This window comes from Cinclus cinclus, chromosome 2, assembly GCF_963662255.1.
Source record: "Cinclus cinclus chromosome 2, bCinCin1.1, whole genome shotgun sequence".
NCBI classification, from domain to species: Eukaryota; Metazoa; Chordata; class Aves; order Passeriformes; family Cinclidae; genus Cinclus; species Cinclus cinclus.
Window position 1 is genome coordinate 99,386,874 of NC_085047.1, and position 25,120 is coordinate 99,411,993.

General features: G+C 38.4%; 1 protein-coding gene across 6 annotated transcripts; it reads left to right on the forward strand.

Moving 5' to 3' along the window:
* The first annotated feature begins 277 nt into the window (after positions 1-277).
* PRPS2 (phosphoribosyl pyrophosphate synthetase 2) lies at positions 278-24,352 on the forward strand. Of its 6 annotated transcripts, XM_062488025.1 has the most exons (9): positions 289-752; positions 1,892-1,938; positions 10,124-10,307; positions 12,929-12,949; positions 16,354-16,452; positions 17,505-17,629; positions 20,112-20,285; positions 23,063-23,222; positions 24,072-24,352. In XM_062488025.1, exons 3-9 carry the CDS (start codon positions 10,203-10,205, stop codon positions 24,162-24,164), a joined length of 777 nt encoding a protein of 258 aa, XP_062344009.1. In that variant the 5' UTR covers positions 289-752; positions 1,892-1,938; positions 10,124-10,202; the 3' UTR covers positions 24,165-24,352. The 6 variants fall into 6 exon arrangements, with proteins under 6 accessions (XP_062344008.1, XP_062344006.1, XP_062344007.1 ...); XM_062488022.1 differs by lacking the exons at positions 1,892-1,938; positions 12,929-12,949 and adding an exon at positions 11,153-11,157 and having other exon boundaries at positions 287-752; positions 10,124-10,311; XM_062488023.1 differs by lacking the exons at positions 1,892-1,938; positions 12,929-12,949 and adding an exon at positions 11,633-11,634 and having other exon boundaries at positions 287-752; positions 10,124-10,311.
* The last annotated feature ends 768 nt before the right edge of the window (positions 24,353-25,120 follow it).

The window sequence follows — 25,120 nt, forward strand, 5'->3', positions numbered from 1 at the left end:
TAGATACTTATCTAACTTAGCTATAGCTGAATTCGGCTTTTTTACGTGTCGGTGTCACCTGAACCACATATTCCATAGGCAGGATATCCCCCGTGAGGATCTTCCGTTCGTGCCTCTCCCCAAATGCGGGAGCGAGGCGCGGGCAGAGCTCTGTTCTGCCCGCCTGGGGAACTCCGCTCCAGAGGCGGCTGGGGGGAGCACGGACCGCAGCGGGCTCGGGACGGGGCGGTGGAAGCGGAGGCGGTGGAAGCCGGGGCGGTGGAAGCGGGGGCGGTGGAAGCCGGGGCGGTGGAAGCGGAGGCGGTGGAAGCGGAGACGGTGGAAGCCGGGGCGGTGGAAGCGGGGGCGGTGGAAGCCGGGGCGGTGGAAGCGGGGGCGGTGGAAGCGGGGGCGGTGGAAGCCGGGGCGGTGGAAGCGGGGGCGGTGGAAGCGGGGGCGGTGGAAGCCGGCCGCACCTGTGCCCCGCGGCGCCCCGGCTCGCCCCGCCCCGGTCCCTCCCGCTCCTGGCGGCGGGGCAGGGGCGGGCCCGCACCGCCGCTATTTCACCGCGCTCCGCGCTCCCCGCGCTCCTCTACCGCGCTCGCCGCAGCCCCGACCTTGCCAGCCCTCCCGTCCGCGCTCGCCCCCGCCATGCCGAACATCGTGCTGTTCAGCGGCAGCTCCCACCACGACCTGTCCCAGCGGGTGGCGGACCGGCTCGGGCTGGAGCTGGGCAAAGTGGTCACCAAGAAGTTCAGCAACCAGGAGACCAGGTGAGTGCTCCGGCCCCGGCCCTCGCCGCGTGTCTCGCTCCCACGCCCCGCTGGCGTCACGGGCGCACCCCGGACACACCCCCGCGGCTGCAGGCGGGACCCGCCCCGCTGTCACCGCCCCGCTGTCACCGCTCCGGTGTCACCCGGGGCTGGCGGCGGGTCCTGCCAGGGCGGCTGAGCCGGTGCGGGACCCTCGTTCGGGTGGCTCGGTGCAGGTGCAGCCGCGGGGGCGCGGCGTGGTCCGCCCGGTGCGCCGTGTCCGGCGCTCGTTCCTGCTTGTTCCCCCTCCCTTGCTCCGTCCCGCGGAGCACGGGCACCGCACCGAGGTGTCCCGGCTGGCTTGTGCTGGCCCAGCTCGGGAGCGCTCCCGCCGGGAGCTCCTTGCCGGAGCCGGGCTGGCACGGCCCCGGCAGGATAAAGAACATCCTCCCTCCTGTGCGGTGGGAATGCTGTTTGCACAGGCAGCCCAGCCCGTCCGCGATTCAGGTGCATCCCACCGCTTGCAGATAATTAGACACGCAGTTGATAAGTGTAACTACCTAAAGATTTAAAAAAAAAAAAAAATCTTTGTTTTATGAACTGCGGTATGCCATGCAGTTTTGTAAGTAGGTCTGCATTCAGGCAGATATAAGAATGGGATGGTGATGCTGGATTAAAATTTAAAAAGGGTCTAGGTCAAATTACACTTGCAGAATTTGTTGTGACTGGTCTTTATTTTGCATTAGCAGCCAGGTGTGTGTGTGTGTGTGGTGGACCAGCTACAGCTTCTGTAGGGCTCCACTCCCTAATGCAAGATGGATGGTCATGCGTGAGAGTGCTACAAGTTGTTGTGATGGCCTTGGCTTACTCCTGAAAGTGCAGTCATACCAGGTTCCTGGCCAGCCAAACACAGAAAGTGATTTTGATAACAGTGCAAAAATTCGTGTGTAAAACCGTGAGGACAGCTGGCTCACCTGGAGTCTCAGAATGTGCTTGCCAATGCTTTTTCTATCAATATTGCCTCTTTTTACCGGTGTGTCAACTTAGCTTTCTGACCCACTTATTTAATTTTCTCAATTTTAATGAAGAATTTTAGATTGAGGTGACAGTGGTATGTTTACCCCATGAGCTGGTAACACTGCAACTACTTCTCTGTGTAGGTATGTGAGTCTAGGCTGCCACAAGTTCTGAAACACAAGTTCCTGCTGTAAGTAGCTGGCTGGTCTCTGAGGTTCTTATATGTTTATTTTTATCTGTTCCTGTTCTGAATCTCCTGAAAAAGCATGTTTTCATTGCTTCCTTTGAAAGATTAACATGATGTGTTCTAAAATTGCTCTCACAAAGCTTGTCCTTCTTTTCTGTCTACATTTTTGCATTCTCAGTGCTGTTGCTCTTGTTCTAGTTATGCTCACTGGCATTGCTATAAAACCTTTTCCATTGGTGTTTATGCAACCTAATGTTTGCACACTCTAACTCTTCTATTCATTCCTGATTAAATGGAAAGCTTAAATCTTCTCTCAATTCTTTCCAGCTCCATACTTGCTTTATTGCTCTTTGATCTCCTTTCTGCATGATAAAACTTAACTTGCGTATTTGGTTGCATGACTTTCTTGCTAACTTGTCTATTTTTGTCTAAATGTTTGTTCTCCAGAGACACTTATCTTAATCTGTGCTTTAAACATAGCAAACAGCAGACCTAAATTGATTTAGATTTCATCCAAGGTAGAAATTTATCTCCATAGTTTGCATATTTATTTTATAAGATAAGTTAATTAAATTCTGGGCTTCAGAATACACCTATTTTTCCAGGTATGGAATATTCTCTCTACCACTGAAAAGAAGGTAGTGGTGACTCTGATTCAGCTAATCTAGTAGTGCCAGTTTATTTTTTTAGGCAGTAGTGTTGTAGTACAGATATGTGGAAAGTATTTATTAGAAACATTATTTCCGGTTGCTTCCATTGCAACATGGCAAGGCTGACATTTTCTTTTATTTCTTTTATTCCCAGAACTAAAATGCCTTAATATTTTAAACCTTTAAGTGTTTGGGTTTTATTTTGGTTTTTTGTTTCCTTTTACGACTTCCTTCTTTTGAGAGTCTAATCTGAATTTCCAGTTTCCCCTTCAGCAAGTAAAGTTGTACCAATTATATAGTATTTCAAATGTTTTTTCTCAATATTCTTAGCAACTTACCCCAGCATCTTTCTAGATGTTGACTTGTTTTCTAGATTAATGTTCTTAATAAGAAAACCCCCAGCAACAGTAGTAAGAGAATTCCTCAGTCATGTATCTGAAATTAAACTGCAGTTAAAGTTGATACTTATGCAGAGGGGTTCTTTCATGAGGCATCTGGATTTTCAGTCTGTCTATACTGTTAAACTGTGTGTGTACATAAACAAAATATTACTTCTTCCTATATACAGCAACACCAGCACAGTACTCTTTTTTCTTTATTTTTATTCCATTTTAAAATTTACAAACAAGGGTATTGGCATTATGAAATACACTTGGAGCATTGCAGAATACTAAAACCTAATAGTTAAAAAGCTCAAAGAACCATAAACTTTCCGGTGGCACTCCAGCAATCCCTCATGCAAACAGATAAGCCTGGGCCTGAGGGTTAAACTCTTGCTTTGCCAGATCTGTTAAGTTAGCAAGTTGCACAGAAGATTTACCTTTTGTTCAAAACTGTTTTGCTGTTTGCTGCGTTCCCTTAAATGTAAATGATGTGTAAATTGATAACTCTGTGCAGCCCCAGGCTTAAATACTTGCAAAAGGTCCTGGAAATCTTTTACTTGAGAGCTGTCTGGTTTGCGGAACAGACTGGAGAGAAGAGTTATTAAATATGTTGCATTATATTTCACGTCAAACAGGCTTTGGGTTTCAGTCCCATCTCTCAGCAGCTGTGTGTTTGAGAAACTGATGCTGAGTTTAGACAGGGATAGGACCACCAGTGACAAACACCATGGCTGAATAGTCAGTGCTTGTGTGTTTACAGCTCCAGAACATTTAAAATGGGGAAGACTTCTCATTTTTATCCATACAGAGACTGGTGTATCTAGCAATAATATCACAGTCCTCTTCTAATTTAGGCAATCAGTATTCTTGCAGGTTCTGTAGCTGGTAAATGTAATGTCTATGCTGAGAAAGTAGGGGAAATTGCTAGCAGATTCAATCACTGCCCCATTTTTTCCCCTCCCTCCCTTTAAACTGTCTGGAAATGCTTTCCTTCAGCTGGCTACTAAAGTCAAGCAACCCTACCAGAGGCAGCACCAGAACTCCTCAATAACCTCTGGTTGTGGATGATAACTGTTGTTATTGATAGCTTGTGTGTCAGTTAGTGCCAGCCACAGTGTCATGGTAGGAGCTTGGGCGGCACCACCTCATTTATCTGGCAAAATCATAAGGGCTGAAGTGAGGGCTTAGTCAGTTTATCTACTTCAAACCCCACAAGCCAACTGTCATCAGCAGTTTTGAGGCTGGAAAAGAAGAAAGGAATGAAAGTTCTTAAACAGGGATGGCTGTTGTAGCCTCAGCATCATGAAACTGTTTGACTGATGCGTAACAAATGCAAATAGATATTAAACACTCAAAAGCTTTTTGCAAAATTGTCTTCAGATACACTGAGGTAGCATTTAATTAGAGTTGCTGTACAATTAAACCCCAGTGCAGACATTTTTGATGAGTCAATTAAAAAAATATGATTAAATTTATTACTTCATAAATAATTTTGTTTTCTTACAAGATAGGGTATTCTTCTTTCTTTAAAGAGTCTTTTAACTCTGCCCTTGAAATACTTGTTATTCTCAAAATGGAGGAACTACTCATAGATTACATTCTTCTGCACACATTTTTCCTGGTAAAAGGTGTTAGTGCTGCCACCTATTCCTGTGAGGTTCCTGGTTTCTTGCTCTCAGATTCACTGGCTGAAGTGAGTACTGTAGCTTTTCTCGATCCAAGAGGAAGGGCATTGATGTCTTGCCTGGCACATGTGAATTTGAAGGGCTCCTACCCATAGGCTTAGTCAGACTGTTTCAGAAACATCAAATTAAACTGAATGTCATTTGGCTTTTACAGAAGGAAATATAAAATGAATACAAAGGGGTATTGTCTGCTGTATGTGAAAAGCTGTGCTGTTGGTATGGGAGCCATTTTCTTGTGAGTTAATTAAAACTGGATATTGTGGGCTGATATTTGATCTTGGAAGCTAGGAAAAAGTAGCTGATGTTTCCTTGGAGAATTCATTCCAGGATGGATTTGTGTCTGCATTTCACACTAAGTGGGGAAATGAAACTAGTTTGTTCCATGAAGTAAATAACTGGCAAAAATCAAGAGCAAACTTGGAAACTTTGATCTTAGGGGTTTACAATTTGTTGCCTGGCTTCCTTTTTATTTCCTCATCAGCATCCTTGTACTGCAGTTGCCTCAGATGAGACATGACCTCACTGCAGCTTGTGTAACCTGGTTCCTTTGGGTTCAGCTGCTGTGGAGCCATGAGCTGCATCACCCTCAGTGAGTATGGTTATGGTGCTTGCAGGTCCCTAATCATGGAATGAGCAAGCTCAGGTAACAAACTGGTGTTAGAACACTTGAAGACAGTAGGCATTAGGGACACACTGGGATGGGAATTGTTTCTTCATACTGCCCAGCTGCTGAGCAAGTGATTTCCAGCAGGGCTGGTTGTGGTTTGCCCTTCTCAGTGGGGGCAGCTGTTCCCCTCTTTCCCAGCTCACTTGCACTGTCATGAGCAAGAAGAGGCTGGAGAAACAGATTTTACCAGCTTGGTTGAAGAAGGTAAAAACTGTTTCTGGACAGCACTGTATGTGTTAAAGCCACAACAGTGTTTTGTTGGTATAGGGAATTGAAGATGCAGCAAATGTGGCCACTTATTGCATTGTTCATTTCTTTGAATTGGAAAAGGTCCCAGATCCTTTAAAGCTTTTGGTTTGAGACTCCAACTTTTTGGCTTTGCCATATACTGTGCACTTTGTCTTTGAGTAGATGCTAAATACTTGAAACTAAAAAAAAAAAAAAACAAAAAAAAACAAACATCCCCCCCAAAAAAAACACCTAAAAACCAAAAAAACATAACATCTACCCCTCCCACCCCCCCCCAAAAAATAAAAATAAAGCCAAACAAAAACCCCTGATGTGTGAATAATGGCTTACAGTCCCTAGGTGTCCTTAAGCGCAGAGTTTGAAGGTAGTCAGCCTTTGAAGAGCTTTTGCACGTGTTCAGGCTTGTTAGACATTTGTCTCTAAATTTTTGAGGGTGGTTTTTGGACTGCATATTGTTAAACATAGAACTTTCTCAAGAAAAGGTGTTTTCCTCTTGCGGTGGCAGGCTGTGTACCAGTGGAGGGGAACAAGATATTTCCTATCTTCTTGTATTTACCATAGTGTTGCTGTGCATTAGAACTGGGCAGCTGTTAATGGAGATATATAGGAAGTTTGTCTTGGAACTGTTAATCAAAGTGGAAGAGCCTAGAGCTGAGGGGAGACCATGGGTGCCAGGAGATATGGGATCCCTATAGACTTAAAACCAACTTGGGCATTTTTATTTGTTGTTTTGGGCTTTGTTGGTACTCACTTTATGTAACATCACATCCGTTGAAATATTTGCCCAGTAAGTTGAAACTCTTGCATTGACTTTACTCTGCAAAATGTGTTCCCAAAGGCAGGAGGTCAAACACACCCTGCTTCTCGGTGCTTGCCATTGGCTGGGTTTCAATGAATTGCCAACTCAGCATGTGGATTTGTTTGATCATTTTTGAGATATTGATTCATTTGCACACTGTATGAGGACCCTAGACCTTCATTTTTGGCCTCTTCTCTGGGTATTGAAAAGGCCTGATGTACACATCTACTTTGCTAGCATCTAATTTGCTTGAGAAATCTTACTTTTTATAAGCATGGCTAGAAACTTAACCTGCTGTAAATTATTAAAAAAATACATAGAGTCTTTGTCAGTGTAGGATTTGGACATCCTATTTATGTATTTAAGTTATTAACCTTTGTAGTCTGGCTCTACATACTTCATCCCCTGTTTCCCCACAGCTGTTTAGTTTTTAGGTAGGATGTAGAAATTTATAATTCCTAAGTTCAGTTGGGACTGCACTATAAATCTAGCTCAAAAGGATCTTAATCTGCTATTACTCCTGATTCTGATTTTTGCTTAATGGATGCTTCAACCATTGAAATATGTTTATAACCTAAGTGGTTTTTATGCTGTATCCTTAATTCATGGTTATTAGTCTGTCCAAGCTTCTACTTATTAAATTGAACTCTCAAATCTGCCTTTGAAAGTTGAAGGTAGATACCAACACCTAAACTCGGTATCCATCATGTCTTGTGTGGATCATCCTCAGATGGAACCTTGTGTTTCTGGATTCCAAGCAACTGGCTCAGAGTTAATTATTCTTGTGGGCTATTGATTTTTGTAAATTTCCCTTCTAAACACAATTGTGTGGTGTCAGGGCTTTTAATGTACAGGTTCTGTTGACTCTTCTTGAACAGAAATTTATTTAAACTGTTACCAAATAGCCGAATTTGATGAAATTGCATAAAGCAAACAAGGCTTGTAATCTTGAGGCAAAAGCTTGTTTTTGTGTCCTTCCTCTGTGTCCTGCCTATGTGAAATTGTTTAAATAACCTTACAAACAGTTAATAAGGTCATGATATAGATGGGGGAATTTTGTAGCAATGTTAGTAAGTGTCACAGAGTTTGACTGCAATTAGCTTAGTATTATGTAATAGATATTTGAAATACAATATTCAAATTCTGAAAAATTTGAATATTTTTGAATAATAGTATTTTTGAATATTTTGAATAATTTGAATATCATAAAGTTCAATACAACAACTGATTCTATAGTTTATAGTCTCATATGGGTTGCCTGAATATGGAAAAAAAAAAGGAGGGCAGGGGCAAAAAAACCCGAAACAAACCCAAACTGCCAATTGCCCACCCTCCCTCCAGTACAAAAAAAAACAAAACAAAAGAAAAACACCAATGTGGTTAGTACAGGTTGTATCTGCTGGAACACTAGCAACACAGTGGCTGGTTATCTGTTACTCTCTGGCTCAGGGAAGGTGAAATAAGCAGCTCTGTGTCTACAGAGTTGGTTGGGTCCACACAATATCTCTCAATACCAATCTTTGAGAAGGTAGGTAATGAGAGACACTGATCTGTTGCACAGCTCTCTTTTGTTGTCTGGGAATTATGACTACTCACATTTGTGTGTGACAAGTGTGTCATTCTAGCCTTAAGAACACAGCTACACTTCTTTTTCAAATGCACCAAAAAAATGTAGCATGTTTGTTTTCTAGGTTGTTTACAAGATGATGTTTCTTGGTAGCCTAAGATCATAAGAAAAAAATGCAATTCATGACAATGGAAAAATCATCACTACAGGTCCACTGTATTAACCAGACCTATATTTTTCTGAAAGTATATTCCTTGACTTTCTGAAAAAATGTCATTTTTTAGTGATGTGCATAGAAGTGACCATTTTTAAAAAGAGTAAAACAGCCCCAAGTGTTCTTTCAGTTTGTAGTGAACATTAAGATCATATACTTTTGCCACTCAGCCAATTTTTTTCCTAGTATGTAATGTTAGACTGTTCAATTAGCTGTTCCTTTTTTTTCTGAGTAATAAAATCATTTTTCTTTGGCCATAGCCCAACAGTGTGGTATGAGACTACGCTCATTATAAAGCAGGTCTCTGTAACTGCTGAGTCAGGGTGCAATTCAAAATTTTAAAGGTTGTCACGATACCCACAGAGCTATAATAATGATTGAAGCCACATCTGTAAGCTAGTGAGTAGATTCCTCATGTGGAGCTGGGTTTGTGTTCAGGAAGGCTCCTACTTTAGCCTGGCTAGTTTTTCCAATCATGTATCACACTTCGTATCTTGCTGAAAGAATATTGTGCTGACCAAAACTTTTCCAGCTCCAAAAAAATGGAAACAAACTAAGAAAATATTTTGATGAAAACAATATTCTCTGAATGGCCTCATTCCATTGATCAAAAACTTAGAGAGGGAAGTAACAATTTTGTGACTAAAAAATTGTGTCTTTGTGGAATGATGGAAGCTTCCAAAAGGTTTCCTGACATATCTGCAGGTGATGCTGTCCCTGACCACCTCTGACCACCTTCCAGAATCCTGGTGTTTGATGATTTGCTTTTTTTTTGACCTTAAGAAATCCTGCTAGTAGCATTCTTAGGCAAAAAATGTATTCAGTTAAGGAGAAAAATTAAGACAGGATCTTTATATAGCTTGTTTGGGACACCAGAGAACTCTAATAGGGGAGCTGAGAGCATGTACTCAACTATCTTGGTTGTGATAAATCAAATGTGTGTGCTTATCATTAAGATGTTTAAAAGCTGTAAATTCTTTTCTGTGGAAAGCTTGTGAGTCTTACATAGCACCCTGAGAGTTGATAAACAACCTTGTTAGGACTGTGTTTTACTTGAGTGAGCCTCAGCACTGAAGGACCCATTAGAGAAATTATTCTCCCCACATCTGGGCCATTTGGATGGTTTCCAGATTGAAACTTCTGCTTATTTGTGTCTTGGGTAAAGATACAACCTTTTAAATAAGGGTTTGATACATTGTAGCATTTAATAACTGAGATTAACATAGTAGAGCATGGATTTGCAAGGTCTGATCACTTAATTATTTAGGAAGTCTGTGTGTTTCGTGTACATTGTACATGGATTTAAGGAAAAATGAAGGTTTTCTGTTATATTTACATGTAAGTTTTGGAGTAACAGGTGCGAAAAGTTAATGTGCGTCAGCAGTAGATGTCTTTTGCTTTTTTTGTATCTAGAATTGAGAAAGAATGCACATTCAACAGTTTTGTTTTATTTTTAGTGTCGGTTTTTAAGCTGTATTTAATTTTTGAATTCTGTAGTGTGAGCAGTGATTGATCCCAGAATTTGTTTTTAAATCTGTGGAAGAACAAAAAACCTTAGATACTCACATAAGGAACCAAAGCATGTAAGCACAGTCAGAGCAGTCAGAGAACAGCTGACACAACATGAAAGCTGAGCCATGGTGAGCTGTTGATTAGTAGCCTTCTTAGTTTTTCTGTTATATTTTTTTTCTTTTAAAAGCACTTTACTTGAACATCATGGTGTAGATTTTATAGCTGCTGGTTGGTGCTGACCTGATGAAGACCATACTGGCTTATATTGAGTCAAAATCACTGTAAAAATAATCCTACTCTAAATGGGAAGTTTACACAAACCCTATGGTAGTTTGTTAAAGCATAAGTGGAGGGGGTTTTTTTGTTTGTTTTTGTTTTTTGGGGTTTTGTGTTTTTGTTTTTTTTAAGCAATGTTTTTTGCAGAAATTTAAGTGTTGAAATTATAATCTCCTGCTCTTTCAGTGTAGAGATTGGTGAAAGTGTGAGAGGAGAAGATGTGTATATTATCCAGAGTGGCTGTGGAGAAATAAATGACAACTTAATGGAACTACTCATCATGATCAATGCTTGCAAGATTGCATCATCCTCCAGAGTGACTGCTGTAATTCCATGTTTTCCATATGCCAGACAAGATAAGAAAGACAAGGTAGGTAAGAATTTTCATTTTGGAAGGCTTCTGTTCAGCTTGCTCACTTGACATTTTTGGAGATTAATAATTTTAATAAACAAGTGATTTGAAAGATTTGATTTTTCACCCCCCTCCCCCCCATCATTTTCTCTTGGCAAAATGTTCAATTATTTTATCCACACATGAATGAAGTGAGACAATAAATTATTTTTTGCTTGTGCTTTGATAATTGACATGCTAAAGTAGGTATATCCTATGTTATGTGGTCTGTTGCAGAGTACTTTGTTTGCAAACCACATTTTATGGGATTGTTTATCCTGCTTTATCAAAGTTTTTTTAGGTTTTAAATCCCTATTAATGCAAAGTACACCTTTCTAAACATTTTAATTGCATGGAATTAAATACCAAGTTCAAAATGCTATAATTATGTAGGTAGGTTTTATGCTATATGGTTAAACAGAACAAAATGGAAGGAACTGATAAAATCCACAATACATAACAGAAATTAACAAAAACATTGCTTTATGTTGCCAGACAGATTAAAAATATATATCTGTAATAATTATTTTTATTTATGAAAAAAAAGAAATTGTATGGAAACCCCATAAATACTCTCCTAGTTTTATTGTCCTTTTCCTGAATTTTATCTGTCATAACTGATAAATATATCAGTTCAGCTAAGTTGGTAACTCAGTAACAAACCCTCTGTGGAAAGTGAAATTGATTTTAAAAAATAGCGAAGTAGACTTTGTATCTCTACTATATATACAGAAAAAACCCTTTGATAGGTTATATGAATGGCACTTTTACCTAAGCTCACTTGAAAAGAAATAATAAGTGTGAATTTGGCTTTAAAGATTGAGTTGCAGTGGTTGTATTTTTAGAAGTGGCTGTATTTTTTTGAGATTTCTCTCCTTTACTTCCTGTAAATGGACTGCCCCCTCTCCTTCACTTTGGGCATCAGGCAAATCATTCTACAAGCTTTCCATTAGTGTTTATATTCTTTTAGATAAAAAACATAACAGGAATGAAGTAATGGAGAAGCTGAAAGTAATAGCAGTTATTACAAAATATGTAATATACAAAATATGTAGTCAGCCTGTGATATCTTAGACAAGAACTAAAAAAAAAAAAAAAAAAAAAAAAAAAACTTATTTTCTGGTATATTGATTCTTTAAGTGCAGGCTTTGTAATACCGTTCTACTACTATGAAGGTCTACTTGTTATACTTCCAAAAACAGAATTCAGGAATTAAAAAGTAGGACCCTATTCTTTGCCTACATCTCTTGGTACTTCATTTTTGCTGTGTTTTGTAGTGGACGATGCTTTCCCTTGATCAGAAGGGGTGAAATACTTTATATTAAAATATATGAAGTTCAAGTTACCTTGAAAGGGTGTTTTGTTGAAACAAAGGGAAGGCATCTCACTGTGTTTTGAGCTCCCACATAATATAGGGAAGTTCTGCTGTACCATCCTCTAAGGTCTTGATGTAGGAAAAGGATGAGTATATTCCAAAGTTTCCATGCATCTAAATTGTCTTGTCAAGGGTACCCAAATTCTGTGAGGCAGACTTGCAGAGACATTTTAACCTCCCAGTATGGTGGCACAGTGCATGCCACCCAGAAACATTTTGTATTTCAGACATGCCGTCTGAAAATGAATAGGCTAGGAAAGTGATTTTGATTAATAGAGATTTTGAGATTTTTTTTTCCCAGACTGTTCTGTGTGTCACTGAGTTCCACAACTGTGGCAAATTTTTTTTGTTGTTGTTGTTTGTGGGGGTTTCTTTCCCCTCAGTTTTGCAATTGAGAAAATGTTTGCCATCTTTGGAAATTAACCTTGGTAGTTGACCTCTGTGTTGCAAAATAATCTATAATACAGCTGTCAACATTAGGCAGCTTATTGACAGGGACATCTTCCCTCCTGCTTGCATCAGATCACTTGGTCTTTGACCCATCATGAGTGCACAAGCTTTGTGTTCTGCCTGAAGTGTCAGTAAAGTGCCAGCCATTTTCTTCCTGTGGTCGTACACAGATTTTCTTCTATGGTGGAAGACGTTGCTGTAGTTTGCTTGATTATGAACTGAAGCAATATAGCCTTCAGTAGATGGATGTTTTCTAGTTCAAATTTAAGTTATTAACTTTAATTCATTACAAACTTAATAGACTGAGTCCCTGCTCCTTAAAATAATCATGTATTTGTTGTAGCTCTGGTGCAGTTATGATTCCTGAGAACAATGAAAGTGCTCTCCATTTATTTATGTAAGGAAAGGGCCTAATCTACTCTGAAAATTTTAGCACTAAACCTGGACGATCTTTAAATTGAGAAACAGATTTTAAAAAAAGGCTTACTGAGAATGATAGAAAAGTCAGTATATTAATTTAGATTCAGCCAAGTGCTGTCCTAAACCAGACTATTTCTGATGCACAAGCTAGCTAAACTTAAAAATAGATCAGATGTTTCTGTGCTTTGACTATAACTGCATTTATGCATCCTCCAATTATGCCAACCTTCCATGCTGTGGGCAGAACACATTTATGTAGGATGCAGCAGAGATGCCTTTGAGATAAGTTAGAAGTACAGTGACAGGCGAGATTGGTATTCTACAGCTCATGTAACTTTGTTTTTTTGATTTGTAGAAGGGATCCGTGGAGCGTTGGGTAGGTATCTTTTTTTTTTTTTATCTAACACTATGCATTTCCATTAATATGGCCTTAAAGGGTGAAACTTACTGGGTTACATTATGTATAACTAGGAACATTTTCAGTTTCACTTCTTGATTTCAGTTGTGTTTCACCTAGGCCATGACAGTAATCCTGTGGAATAATTTGCTACAAGAAAACCCCTAGATTCTAGTTAAAAAAAAAAATATTTGGACATTCAAGATAATGGCTGTCAATTTCTGAGGCTTCAAAGTATATCTCATTTTTGAAATTATAAATTTGGGTAATGCATTAGTGAACATTCAGTATCCATACACTTCACAACTGGCTTTCTTGGAAGTGAAAGTTCCAATTATAAATCTTTGGGCTTTCTTTGATCTTCTTTTTTTTTCCATTCAGTGTGCATGTGATGAATATTGAGCAAGGCAATTTACTAAGATGCTTAAAGGCAATGGAGCTTTGATCTTGATGGACAACTTTTACTTTCAGCTATGTGTCCTTTGTGCAGTTACTTTTGTGAGGTTGTTTATATTAGCTTTGTGGATTCCCCCTGCCACTGGTAATTCAAGTGATTTTTTTAACAATTTAGTTTCTGTACATAATCTAATGCTGCATTTCACACTACTAATTCTGAAAATAATCTAAAATTACATCAAAGAATTGAGCAATGAATACTGTGAATCTGTGTTCTTACCTCTCCCATCAGAAGCAAACCTTACAAACTATAAGGAAAATAATGAGTTCTCACCCACCTTTGTCATCCAAGTTTCTGAATCATGAGGCCGGGTTATCTGAGGTTCCCATGAATATACTTTATTTTTGTTTTAAAATAATCTTCATTAATTTGCATCATAATGTAGCACAAAACTTACTTCCTATGCAAGCAAGCAAATCCTAAATATGTCATGTGGTTTTTCTTTTAATGCACAATTTTGTGTAAAGGAAACTGTCAGCTGCGAGCTTATTTTGTCTTAATCTCCTAATAGCCCATTTTTAAGGAACAGGTATTGGTATCTGGCTATCTTTCCTTCCAAGACCCTCTGTCCACCAACATGTAGGCAATCTGTGATGTGTGCATATCTGCTAAAAGAAGTTACCTAGTGGTAAAACTTCAAGTTCTTCCTTCTGGGAAGGCAGCCTGAAAGGCCAGCAGCTGAAAGAAGTACCAACTGGTAATGTATGCATTAGTATGGGATGCAGGAAAGTATTTTATTTGGGGCTTTTTGTCATGGTGATACTCATGATATTGATACATGAGACAAACGGAATGGTATCCACATTGAACAGAAATGAAAAAATTCGACAAAACTCAGTGTGCTGGGTGGAGTGGAAATGCCAAAACCACACTCTGAAAATAATTTAATTTGCCTTTAGCTGCTAGCCGGAACTAGTTACTTGTTTCTACCAGTAGGACTGGTCTGGTTTGCCATTTTCTTTTCCTTTCTCTTCTGTTTGAGCTGACTCACCTGGCTGCTGCTTCAGACAAGTCCTAGTGTACAGCACAAGGGAAGTGTCTCACCTGGAAAGATAGGATAGTACAAGCAGGAGACCAAGCCTCTCATTTCAGATTTGCCTGTTAGTCCAGCTTAGTGGAGGCATTAAACTAGACCTTTGCAAAGAGCTGGTGAGAGAATACTGCAATAGAATGAAAAGAGTAGATACCAAGTATTCTTTTGTTAGATGTTGACAAATATTTGAGAATATTTTTTAGTCCAGCTTAAAAATGTCAGATGCAAAAATGAGCTGAAGTGAACAGGAATTCAAATGGCATGAACAAAAATTTGCTAGTAATAATAGAAATATCCAGAAAACTTTGGACAACTTACAGAACTGAACTTAAATGAAGAGCAGCATTGTCCTCTGTAAATGAAAAATCAACTGTGCTGAAGCACTAATGATGATAAACTCTTCTGGGAGCAATATGCATCTGAATTGCAGGGATCTAGGGAAGCACTGGCTGTTGCATCTGCTTTCTGTGTATCTTACACAGAAAAAATGGTGGTGATGTTCTGTGCAACACAAGACCCAAAAGGGATGGTTTTCAAAATGAAGAATTTCAGTAATGGTAGTGATAAACTCGATCTGGCCATAAAACGAGACTGCAATATCTCAGTTTCTATTCTGGAAGTGTGTTGTCATTCTGCAGGTTAAAAGAGAAATGCCCAGTGTCCACCTAAACTAGGAACAATTTTGATGAAAATGCTGGCTTCCTGATAGGACCCAGATGGAATAGCATCCAGGCTAAGTTGTCAGTGATTCAGCTCATTGGCATTTATGCCCTTGAGCATCAATGGAAGGAAAGCAGAGGTACTCTGTAATTGTAATTGTGTGTATGGGCTGGAAAGAGAGGAAGTTCCTGGGAGGTGAAATGAGGCTATTTGATAAAGAGATGTAGCAGGAGAGAATACTGTGCCAGCAGAAAACAGTCTGATACTCAGATGGAAACTCTGATTTGCGGTTCTGCCTTCGTGCTAATGTTACTGCCAGCTATTAGCCTTATTTAAAGAATAGCAAAAGGAAACAGGAGGTTTTGTTTAGTGATTGTTCAGAGTTCTTGTTTAGACAATGAGACAGTAATAATAAACTGTCTAAAGAAACATAGGTTTTTATAGAGCTTAAAAAAAAATGAAAAAAACTTGGAGTAACTAAAAGAGTGAAGTATCCTCCAGTTGTAGTTTCCTTTTTTTTTTTCTTATTCGTTTATTCTGCACCCTTGATGCTTTGAAAAACCTCTTGACATTGGCATTAACTTTTCTAGTAAGATTTTTATTCTTCTGTCTTTCTTTCTACTTCAGATTTCTTCGTACTCCCCTGTCCCTTTCGGGAGTTCTAGACTCCTAATTGCATCCAGGAATTAAACATAAATTTTAAAAACAGTCAGTGTAAAAAACAAAAATGTCCCTGCAAACAAGGATCTGCTACAAGCTTTATTGTGTTATGAAGAAATGACTAATACTAACATTGTTTTAAAGCAGTCTTCTCAGAAGTTTGGTTTATTTTGCCTTTGATCTTTGGGTTTTGCAATGTTTCTTAGAGCAAGATAAAATTTAGTGTTTATGTAGAGTTCAGGCTTAGAGAAATAAAGATTGCCTTTTGCCTATGAAAAAGTTAGCTGAAAATTTTAAGTAGAGGAATTAGAAAACTATATCCTAAATTTTATCTCTTTAATGCAGAGCATTATTAAGCAGACTGTGCGAACTGATTTAGATATTCCTAAATGCTTTATTGAGTTTCAAAACAAAACCCTACTAGCAAGATTGACAGGCTGGTTTGGCTAAAGTCCTGAAATTTTTCATATCTAGATTATGAATACTGTAAAGGAAAAAATAACTAATCTTCTAATTCCTTGCATCTAGTAGAAATATTTTTTTAAATGTAAACTTTTGTGCTTTATTCCTCAGAGCCGTGCACCAATCTCTGCAAAACTTGTTGCCAACATGCTATCAGTTGCAGGGGCTGACCACATCATCACCATGGACTTGCATGCTTCTCAGATCCAGGTAACTGTTGGTTCTTACCTGTTGTGCCTAGAAGCTCTACTGAATTAATGTGACAAACTGATAGTAATTCTCTGGGATTTTGGTCATTATATGGAAAGGTTATGTACATAACTGCTAGGGTTCCGATAAAGTCTTGCTACCTGTTTCTAATTAAATTCCTTTTTAGACAGAGGCTAGTCTTGATTTTATGGGGTGATTTTTGCAGTTACTGCAAATATTTATGCATTTGAGTGTTTGGTAGAATTTGCCAAGTCTAATGTAAGAGCTTTCAGAGCATAAACTATCCTGGCTTGGGACAAGTTCTCTTAATCTTAGCCTTTACAGAGATTATAGTGTTGCCCTAGGTAGAGTTTTCTTGTTACAACCAAGGGTGTAGTATTTTCTTAAAAGAAGTGGAGATGGAGCCTGGCAACCTTATCTGGCTTACTGCTGAATCCAGCAAACCAGAAAACCTTTGCCTCAGACACAGACCAGACATAATTTGTTATCCTCATGTGTACTTTCTTTTTTAAGAGAACTTATTTTTGGTAGAAAACACCATATCTTTCACTTCTAGCACTCAGTTTAATCAAAATTTCTTATTATGCTAGATGGCTGACACATAAATAAAAAGGTCTAAACAAGATTTCTTGTTTCTACAACTTGTACAAAGATTCCATATTAATTTCAATCCTCCCCATGTTGAAATACTGCTGTTAATGTCAAGCAGTTGAAATTTATGGAAACTGAGTATTATTCAGTGGATTTTTGGAGAGCTTTTCACTATCATGAATTTACTTGAGTGCCTGAAGGTGATAATCTTTTCTGGTTTTTATATCAATTGAGAACACCTGTTTTCTTTTTCGCTACTCTTGGGTGATATTTTTAAAGACCTTAGTATTTACTTGACTTCAGCAGCATTTGACAGTAGTATTAAAAGCAGAATTGACAAGTGTAAAATACTAAAGAAGTTCTACCATTCATGAAAGGCAAAGGCTTGATTCTTACCCTTTGTGTTCGTTCCAGGTAAGATACAAACACATATTCATGAAAATCTTTCTCTTTTGGACTAGGGTTTCTTTGACATTCCAGTAGATAACCTGTATGCAGAACCTGCAGTCCTGCAGTGGATTAAAGAGAACATTCCCGAGTGGAGAAACTGTATCATAGTCTCACCTGATGCAGGTGGTGCAAAAAGGTACCATACAAGCCTAAAATAATTAGATATACATGTAATTAGTGGTTAATGATCTAGTTTGTCTAGCCTTCTATATTCCTCTATGAATTGTGCAAGATATAGGGCACATCACTGATGAATCCAGCTGCATTGTAGAAACAGAACAACTAGTTCTTCCAATGAAGCTCATGCTTGAAAACGTTCAGGAGCTTTCTATACTCTAAAGAAGATATTTTTCTCTCTCCCTGGATATGGCCTCATTAGCTGAATCCCTCCACCAGAGGGAAGAGATTTTTCCTGCTGCTTGCTTCTTTAGTCAAGTTGCTGCACCTCTTCCTGCTTCGCTCTGGAATTGCCTAAGCTTCCCTTCTCTGTCAAAGCATATGGCCTATTCCCACTGTACCTGCTGGCATTTAGGTAAGAGCTTGCTTGACTCATATTTCTTTTTTCTTTACATTATTGCATTCCAAATGTAAACCTACTGACCCCAAGTTTTGCACTATAAATACCAGAAAAGGGAATGAAAGTTTAAGTGGCGAAGGGTAAAAATAGAAAATTGAGTTCATTGGAGGCTTTCTTCATTCACAGCATATGTTACTCATTTAGCAGACTCTATTTGGTATTGATTGAGCATAAACCAATGCCAAAACTCAGAAGCAGACTGGCTGGTGAGGTCATAAAGCATGCCACTGAGGCAAAATGCTCAATCTCAGGTTTTATTGCTCATGCTGCTGCTGCAGAGGGGAAAAAAGATAAATGAAGTAAGACTCCTGTAAGCCCATAGCAATTAAAATGTCTGGAATGTAGCATGGGGATAAGTGTGAATGACTGTCATAATTTGATTTTAATTGAAGTCCTTGAGTCTGTTGTGAGCATTCATGTTGTAATGATTTTTAGGGAAATAAGACTGAGTAGAACTCCTAGTTTTTTCTTTTTAGATTAATCAAGTTAAAGATGTGAATAACATAGAAAGCATTCTAAATAATCATTCAGTTAAATTTCTTTGTTCGCTCCTATCAGGGTACTGTTATTTTTGCATTTGGCTTTATGTTGGTTTTGTTTTTTACACAAAACGCAATCTTTGCTCAGAATTCAAGTCTGAAGTCAGCATTTCTTCCCCTACCAAATATTTGTGCATTATCAAATTAATCATAAAAGTTTATTTTTCAAAAATCACTCTCACTGTATTCAGTATAGATAGTACAGTCTGTCTTTAATCTTTCTGTTTTAATGCAACCAACCAGCTTCTGGTGAAGTAGGGGGAAATGTTGCTTCAATAAATTCATAGCTTCTCCTTCATCTCCTGTAATAAAACAAAGAAAATTGTTTGGCCTTTCCATTTAAAGTATGTAGAACTTAAAAATAAAACTTAATAAAAAATTAATAAATGTTAATTGAAACATGAAAATTGAACATGACTTATCTTAAAATTTAAATCTGTAAATATTAATTTAAAATAAATTCATGTTCTTGAACACACTTAAAATACTTGAATTATCTTTTGTTTCTTAGCACTTGCTTGGCTTTTCCCCAGCTTATTAGATGTTGTAACTGAAATAAAACATGGAAATTCTATTGATATCTTAATGCTTCTGAGGTATTGAGACTTACTATGAAACTATACTGTTCATAAAAAAAGCCAAAGTTTTTTGATTTTTTGTTATTTGTCCATTTCTTGAAATACAGTAACTAAAACTTCCTTATTTAAGTGGTAAAGAAACAACTTTTCTCTATTAACCCTGCATGTTAATAACCTTGTAAACAAGATTCTACATAACAATCTAAAAAAGCCAGGCTGCAAGGTTGCATCAGCATTTAGAAAAAAGTATGGAATTGTTTATTTCTGTCTCTTTATACCTAAGAACTTTATTTTAAACAAACTGGGAAAAAAGCAATCAGAAGTCTGTAACAAGTGAATTTCATTATGGGGAGTTTGGCCACCAGAGGTCACCCTGAAGAGTTTGAAAAGATCTTTGTCAAGCAGATGTACGCTAAGGGAATTATTAATGAAATAAGCTACTTGATTGCTAGTCAAGTACTGTGGAAAAAATTATTAATCACTATTAACTTGTTTTTTCCCCTTTGGCTTGGTTTTAAATCCTGCAATGGTATTTTTCAGTTAGAATGTTAAAGGGCATTTTCCCGTAGGCTTAGAATTAACTTCTCCCTACTTTAAATTACCTAGTGTGACTAGTATTGCAGCAGCTTAATAAAAGCTTGTGAATAGCAAAAATGTTTTCAAAGCCAGGCACTGAATGACAGAAAACCAAAATCAACTCAATTAAAAACTCTGGTTTTGGGGTATAGCTTAAGACACTCTGGTTGTATTTATTAGCAATGAATTAAGATGGTTTCTACCTGTCTCTTTCCTTGCAAAATTTTTGCTGTGGTAATTTGAAAATCAGAAGACAAAAACTGTGTTTTGTGACAAATACATCTCTATGACTGTTTTTTTCTTTTTAAATGGTTCTCTAAACGTGTTGTATTTCTTCCTGTAACTTAGGGTTACTTCAATTGCTGACAGACTGAATGTGGAATTTGCTCTCATTCATAAGGAAAGAAAGAAGGCAAATGAAGTGGACAGAATGGTCTTGGTTGGTGATGTGAAAGACAGAGTAGCAATTCTTGTTGATGATATGGCTGACACATGTGGCACAATATGCCATGCAGCAGACAAGTAAGTATTATTATGATCTGGCCCATTGTCTCGCTGCACAGCTGATGGATACAGCTGTCCTCAAAGCCTATAACCCAACCTGATCTCTGTAGTATAAAGTCATTCTGACCCTTGAGTCGAAAGGTCCCAGTTCTGTGATTCAGTTGTGTCCTTTAGAACGTGAAATTGAGAAAATATTAACAGAAATACAATCTGCATGTAGGAAGAACACAGAATAAATAAAATGTCATATAACTTGAAAAGGACTTGGGCTATCTAGTGTACTTTACAGTTCCAAGACAGAAACAACAGGTCAAAAATTATTCCCTCCTTGAACCTCATCATGGAGCCTTTCCACTCTCCTTAGGCAATTTTTCACAAAGCTTTACTGGATTTAACACTCTTATTTTTGCCAGACTGTCCAATGCAAATGTAATCTTAATCTTCACTGTACGTCTTAAGTATAAAACTACCTGCCTTTTCATCTGGGGAGGTGACCATAAGTTTTCCTGTCTTTCATCTGAAAGCTAGTTGAAGAGTTTATTTCCCTCTAGACTTGAGTCGCTTGAGTTTGTCCAGCCTTTGCACAAGGTTTGTAGGCTTCTGTTCAATTGTGATACCTTCTGGATTCCTTCCAGCTGTTCTGCTTCTTGAAGTGGAGCCTGTGAATGTAGACCCACTATCCTAAGGCTCTAGCAGTGCTAAGTAGAAAGGAGTATTTGAGTTTCCAGGTGCCTTTATGTTGGTTCTTTTCAGGTTAGTAGTAGGGCAGGCTCACGTTCATCTGGTTCTCAACCAGCATCCTCGGGTCCTTTCCCAGCAGGCAGCTTTCCAGCCACTCTTCCCTGGGCCTGTAGCACTTCATGGGCTGTTGTGACCAAAGTTCAGGACCTAGTACTTGGCCTTATTGAACCTCATACAAATGGCCTCAGCCCATTCATCCAGCCTGTCCAACCCTCTGCAGAACCTTCCTGCCCTCAGGCAGATCAACACTACCACCCAACTTGGTGCTACCTGCAAACTTAACTGAGGCTGCCCTCAATCCACTTGTCCAGATCCCCAATAAAGGTGTCAAATGGGTCACTAGGGGAACCCTGCTAGTGACTGGCTGCCAGCTGGATATCACTCCATTCACTACCACTCTCTGGGCCCAGCCATCCAACCAGTCTTTTACCCACTGAAGAGTATACCTGTCCAAGCTACGAGATACAAATTTCCACAGGAGAATGATGTGGGAAGCAGTATGAAAGCAACAAGTGAGCTAGACATTCTTCTTGGTAGTTTGAAGTAAAGATGATCCTGTGAGTTTAGTCTTTAGCTGCAGACTTGCTGTTTGCACCTATATAAAGGATGTCAAAAACTCATGGAAGAAGGATTCATATAGTCATATGTTTCTTATCATCTTCATGGGAATGGATGAAATTTTGCAGAGATGTTGTGTAGTTGTTTGCTATCTGCATTCTAATCTACATCACACCTCATAGTATTCTTCTAGACTGTGCCCTTTGCAGATCAAAATCACAAATTGCCTAACCAACATTTTTTAAATACTCTTGTGTGTAGAGGAAGTCAATTCCTGTCAAAAACCTTTATTTCTTTCCTGTTTTGAAAGAAACACTCTTTATTTAACTACAGTACATTTCTAGAGACCAAATTCTAAAACTGTCAATCACCTTCATTTTATCTGCAGTGTTCACTAAGAAAGATGCTTTTGTATCAGTGATGCTGCCTTATATCATGTTTTCGGCACGAACTAGTGTTTTTCATTAATGTCAAATCCAGGTGGGATGTGCTTTGTGTATAATTAAACTTGCACACCAAAATACTCCCTAGAACTCTTTTTGTCTCAGCAACCTAGATGCATGCCAAGCAGATGAACTAAAAGAGATATTTTCAGATACAACAGATCAACTTGCTTAAGTGCAAACTCAAGTATACACACGTGGTACGCACTCACCATGTTGTGATGGATACTCCTTGTAGGCTGCAGGTACTAAATGTAGTGCAGAAAATGACCAGAAAACTTCAATTCTGTTAAGTCATTATAAAATGAGATGATGCTTCTGTGATTTTTGTCTTTTTTTCCCCCTCTCTCTTGTGCTTCCTCCTGTGCCTTTGTGAAGATCTGATAAAATGCCATTCCTCAGAGCCTCAGTTTCTAAGGCTAGAGAAGCAGGTAGGACATAGCTGAGCATCTGGAGGCATTGAGGCCATTAGAAAATAAATTAGGATATTTTGACTCATTCACAAGGTGTTCTAGTTCTTTGATTTATATTTTTTCCTCTTCATGCATCACTTCACTGTGTGCTTGGATAAGCAGCATGTCTTCCCACAACCTTGCAGAAAGCTAGGCTTTTAATCATTAACATTTCTTCTTCCTTAGAAACTCCTTCGAAGCAGAACTGTTTGAATTGCAAATGAAAATAAAGGCCAATAATGGAGGCACAATAGAGTTGTGAAAGCTGCCATCCAACCTACTTATTTTTTGCCTGGTTAAGATAGCAAGCTTGTACTGGAGTTCATTTTTATGTTTTGCTGATATGGTCAAAAAAAGGCCAGTGTTATAGGTTAGTATCACTGCTGCAAATAAGAACTTTTAAATTTAATTATAATTTTTATTGGGGATTTTCCTGAGACAATTCAAACTTTCAGGTTATACAAATATCTGAATTATTTTGTAGATATTTTATATGTAGGACTTTGTAAGTAAAATGTATTTTAGAGATTTGTACCCAGCTTCATCTACAGCCATGTATGTAAACTTGCATCACAGCATGCTGTTTTTGTGTGTTCTACAGGTTAATGTCTGCTGGAGCTACTAAAGTTTATGCCATTCTCACTCATGGCATATTTTCTGGTCCTGCTCTCTCTCGGATTAATAATGCATCGTTTGAGGCCGTTGTGGTAACTAACACAATCCCCCAGGAGGAGAAAATGAAACATTGTCCAAAAATACAGGTACAGTGATGGTTTTATGTCATTCCTTTAGACTCAGTCTTTGTATTGACTGCTCACTGGTGCTAGAATTTGTGCCTTGAGATGAAATTAATATTCTTAAATACATTGTTTGCAAAACATTTTGCTAAAACATACTAAAGAACTGTCATGGGGGGATTCAGGTAATGTAATAGAGCACTTCAAAACGTTTTGTACTTGCTTGAGTATGCTTGATTATGAAAGACCAATGTAAAGTTGACAGATTTTTTTTTCCTTTTTTTAATCAATATTCATCATACAATATTTGCATGTAGGAACTTATTCTGTTGAGGAAGCCACAGAAGTCTTAGAAGACTTAATTTTTTCTTGAAAAATACAAATGGAATTTTTCTGGAAAATGATGTGTCCCATTTGGATGTTTTCCTTAGTACAGAGTGGAAAAAAGCATGAAAGATTGAGAGTTTAAATGCATTACTGGATTTTTTAAAAGCTTAACATTTGCTATTTATTGAAAAAAAGGCAAGCACTTAAGAAGTTGTACTTCTTTTAAACTGTATTTATGTCCAGCAGACACTGCCATCTGATGGCAAGAATAGTGGGGCTTTTTGACAACATGCCCTTTGTCAGAAGTAGTCAACAGTATGACTGTTCAGTGATCCTAGTCAATGGTTTCTTACTCAATTTTTGAGTTCTCACTTGGAATTATTGCAGTTCTTATGTGTATGTTCAATGCCTAAGCTTTAATGTTATATTACTTTCTAGAAAGAAAAGCTACAAAGGTAGATGGAATGTTTGTTTATATGTTTGTAAACAGCACAGTTTATTGCTCTTGGCATGCCATCAAATTTTTCTTCTCAATTTTTCTTTCAGTTTATTGACATTTCTATGATCCTGGCGGAGGCAATTCGAAGAACACACAATGGTGAATCTGTGTCTTACCTGTTCAGTCACGTCCCCTTGTAACTGCAGGGGATTACACTGCATCTTTGCAAAGGTCTCTAAAGCTAGCACTGTTTTGAATGATGCACATCAACCATGAGAAATTAGTATCTTTGTACAATTCAAGAGCTTGTATGTTTAATTATTATATTTGTCTTGTAATTACCATTTGTTCTTTGTAAATGGGCAATAAATCTCCATCTTGCAGAAACTTTGAGTTCTCTCAAGAGTCTGGAATCTTATGTGTTGTCTAAGTTCTATGTGCCTGTTCTCACATTTGGCTAAGTGCTGTGCTAGTTCTGAACTGGAAACTGCTCACAGAACTTAACAGGATGTATATGTGTGAGATAATTCTGTGTTAAGCTAAATGCTACAGACCTGAGTTTCTTGTATCTATTAATCTGTCGGGCAAACAGCTGGCGTTTTTTTGTTTAAGTACCATGAACAGTATTTTGTAAGCCCTAACAATATGTAAAGGTCATGTTAATTTTGAGGAACTGTTGACATATACATAGTATGGCCTGTTTGATACACTTGATGTTCACATTTATCCCCACAAGATATTTGGGGCTACTGCTTTCTTTTGTAAAGCTCTCATCACATTAAATTGTTTAACAATTAAATTGCTTAACATTTATTCTGTAAAGTTGCTATCTTTAGTTGTAAGATGGATGTTTCAGTATTCCCAGTATTATTAATATCACTTGTCTAAATAATGACCAAGCTTTAATAGTGAGCAGTTGGGTGTATGTTTCTTTTTTTTCTGTAGTTTTTGACATTCCTTGATTGTGATGATAGGAATAATTTTATAAAAACTTTTTGTATTGTAAAGGTTCATAAAGGCAAGTCCAAACAGAAGATTAAACGCACTTAGATAGACTGGTCTGTACCGTGGTTGAAAAGTATCTGAAAACGTAGTTTTTCCAAACTGCACAGTCAATGATAGTCCTGAGAATCCTGTTACAAAATACCACACTAGC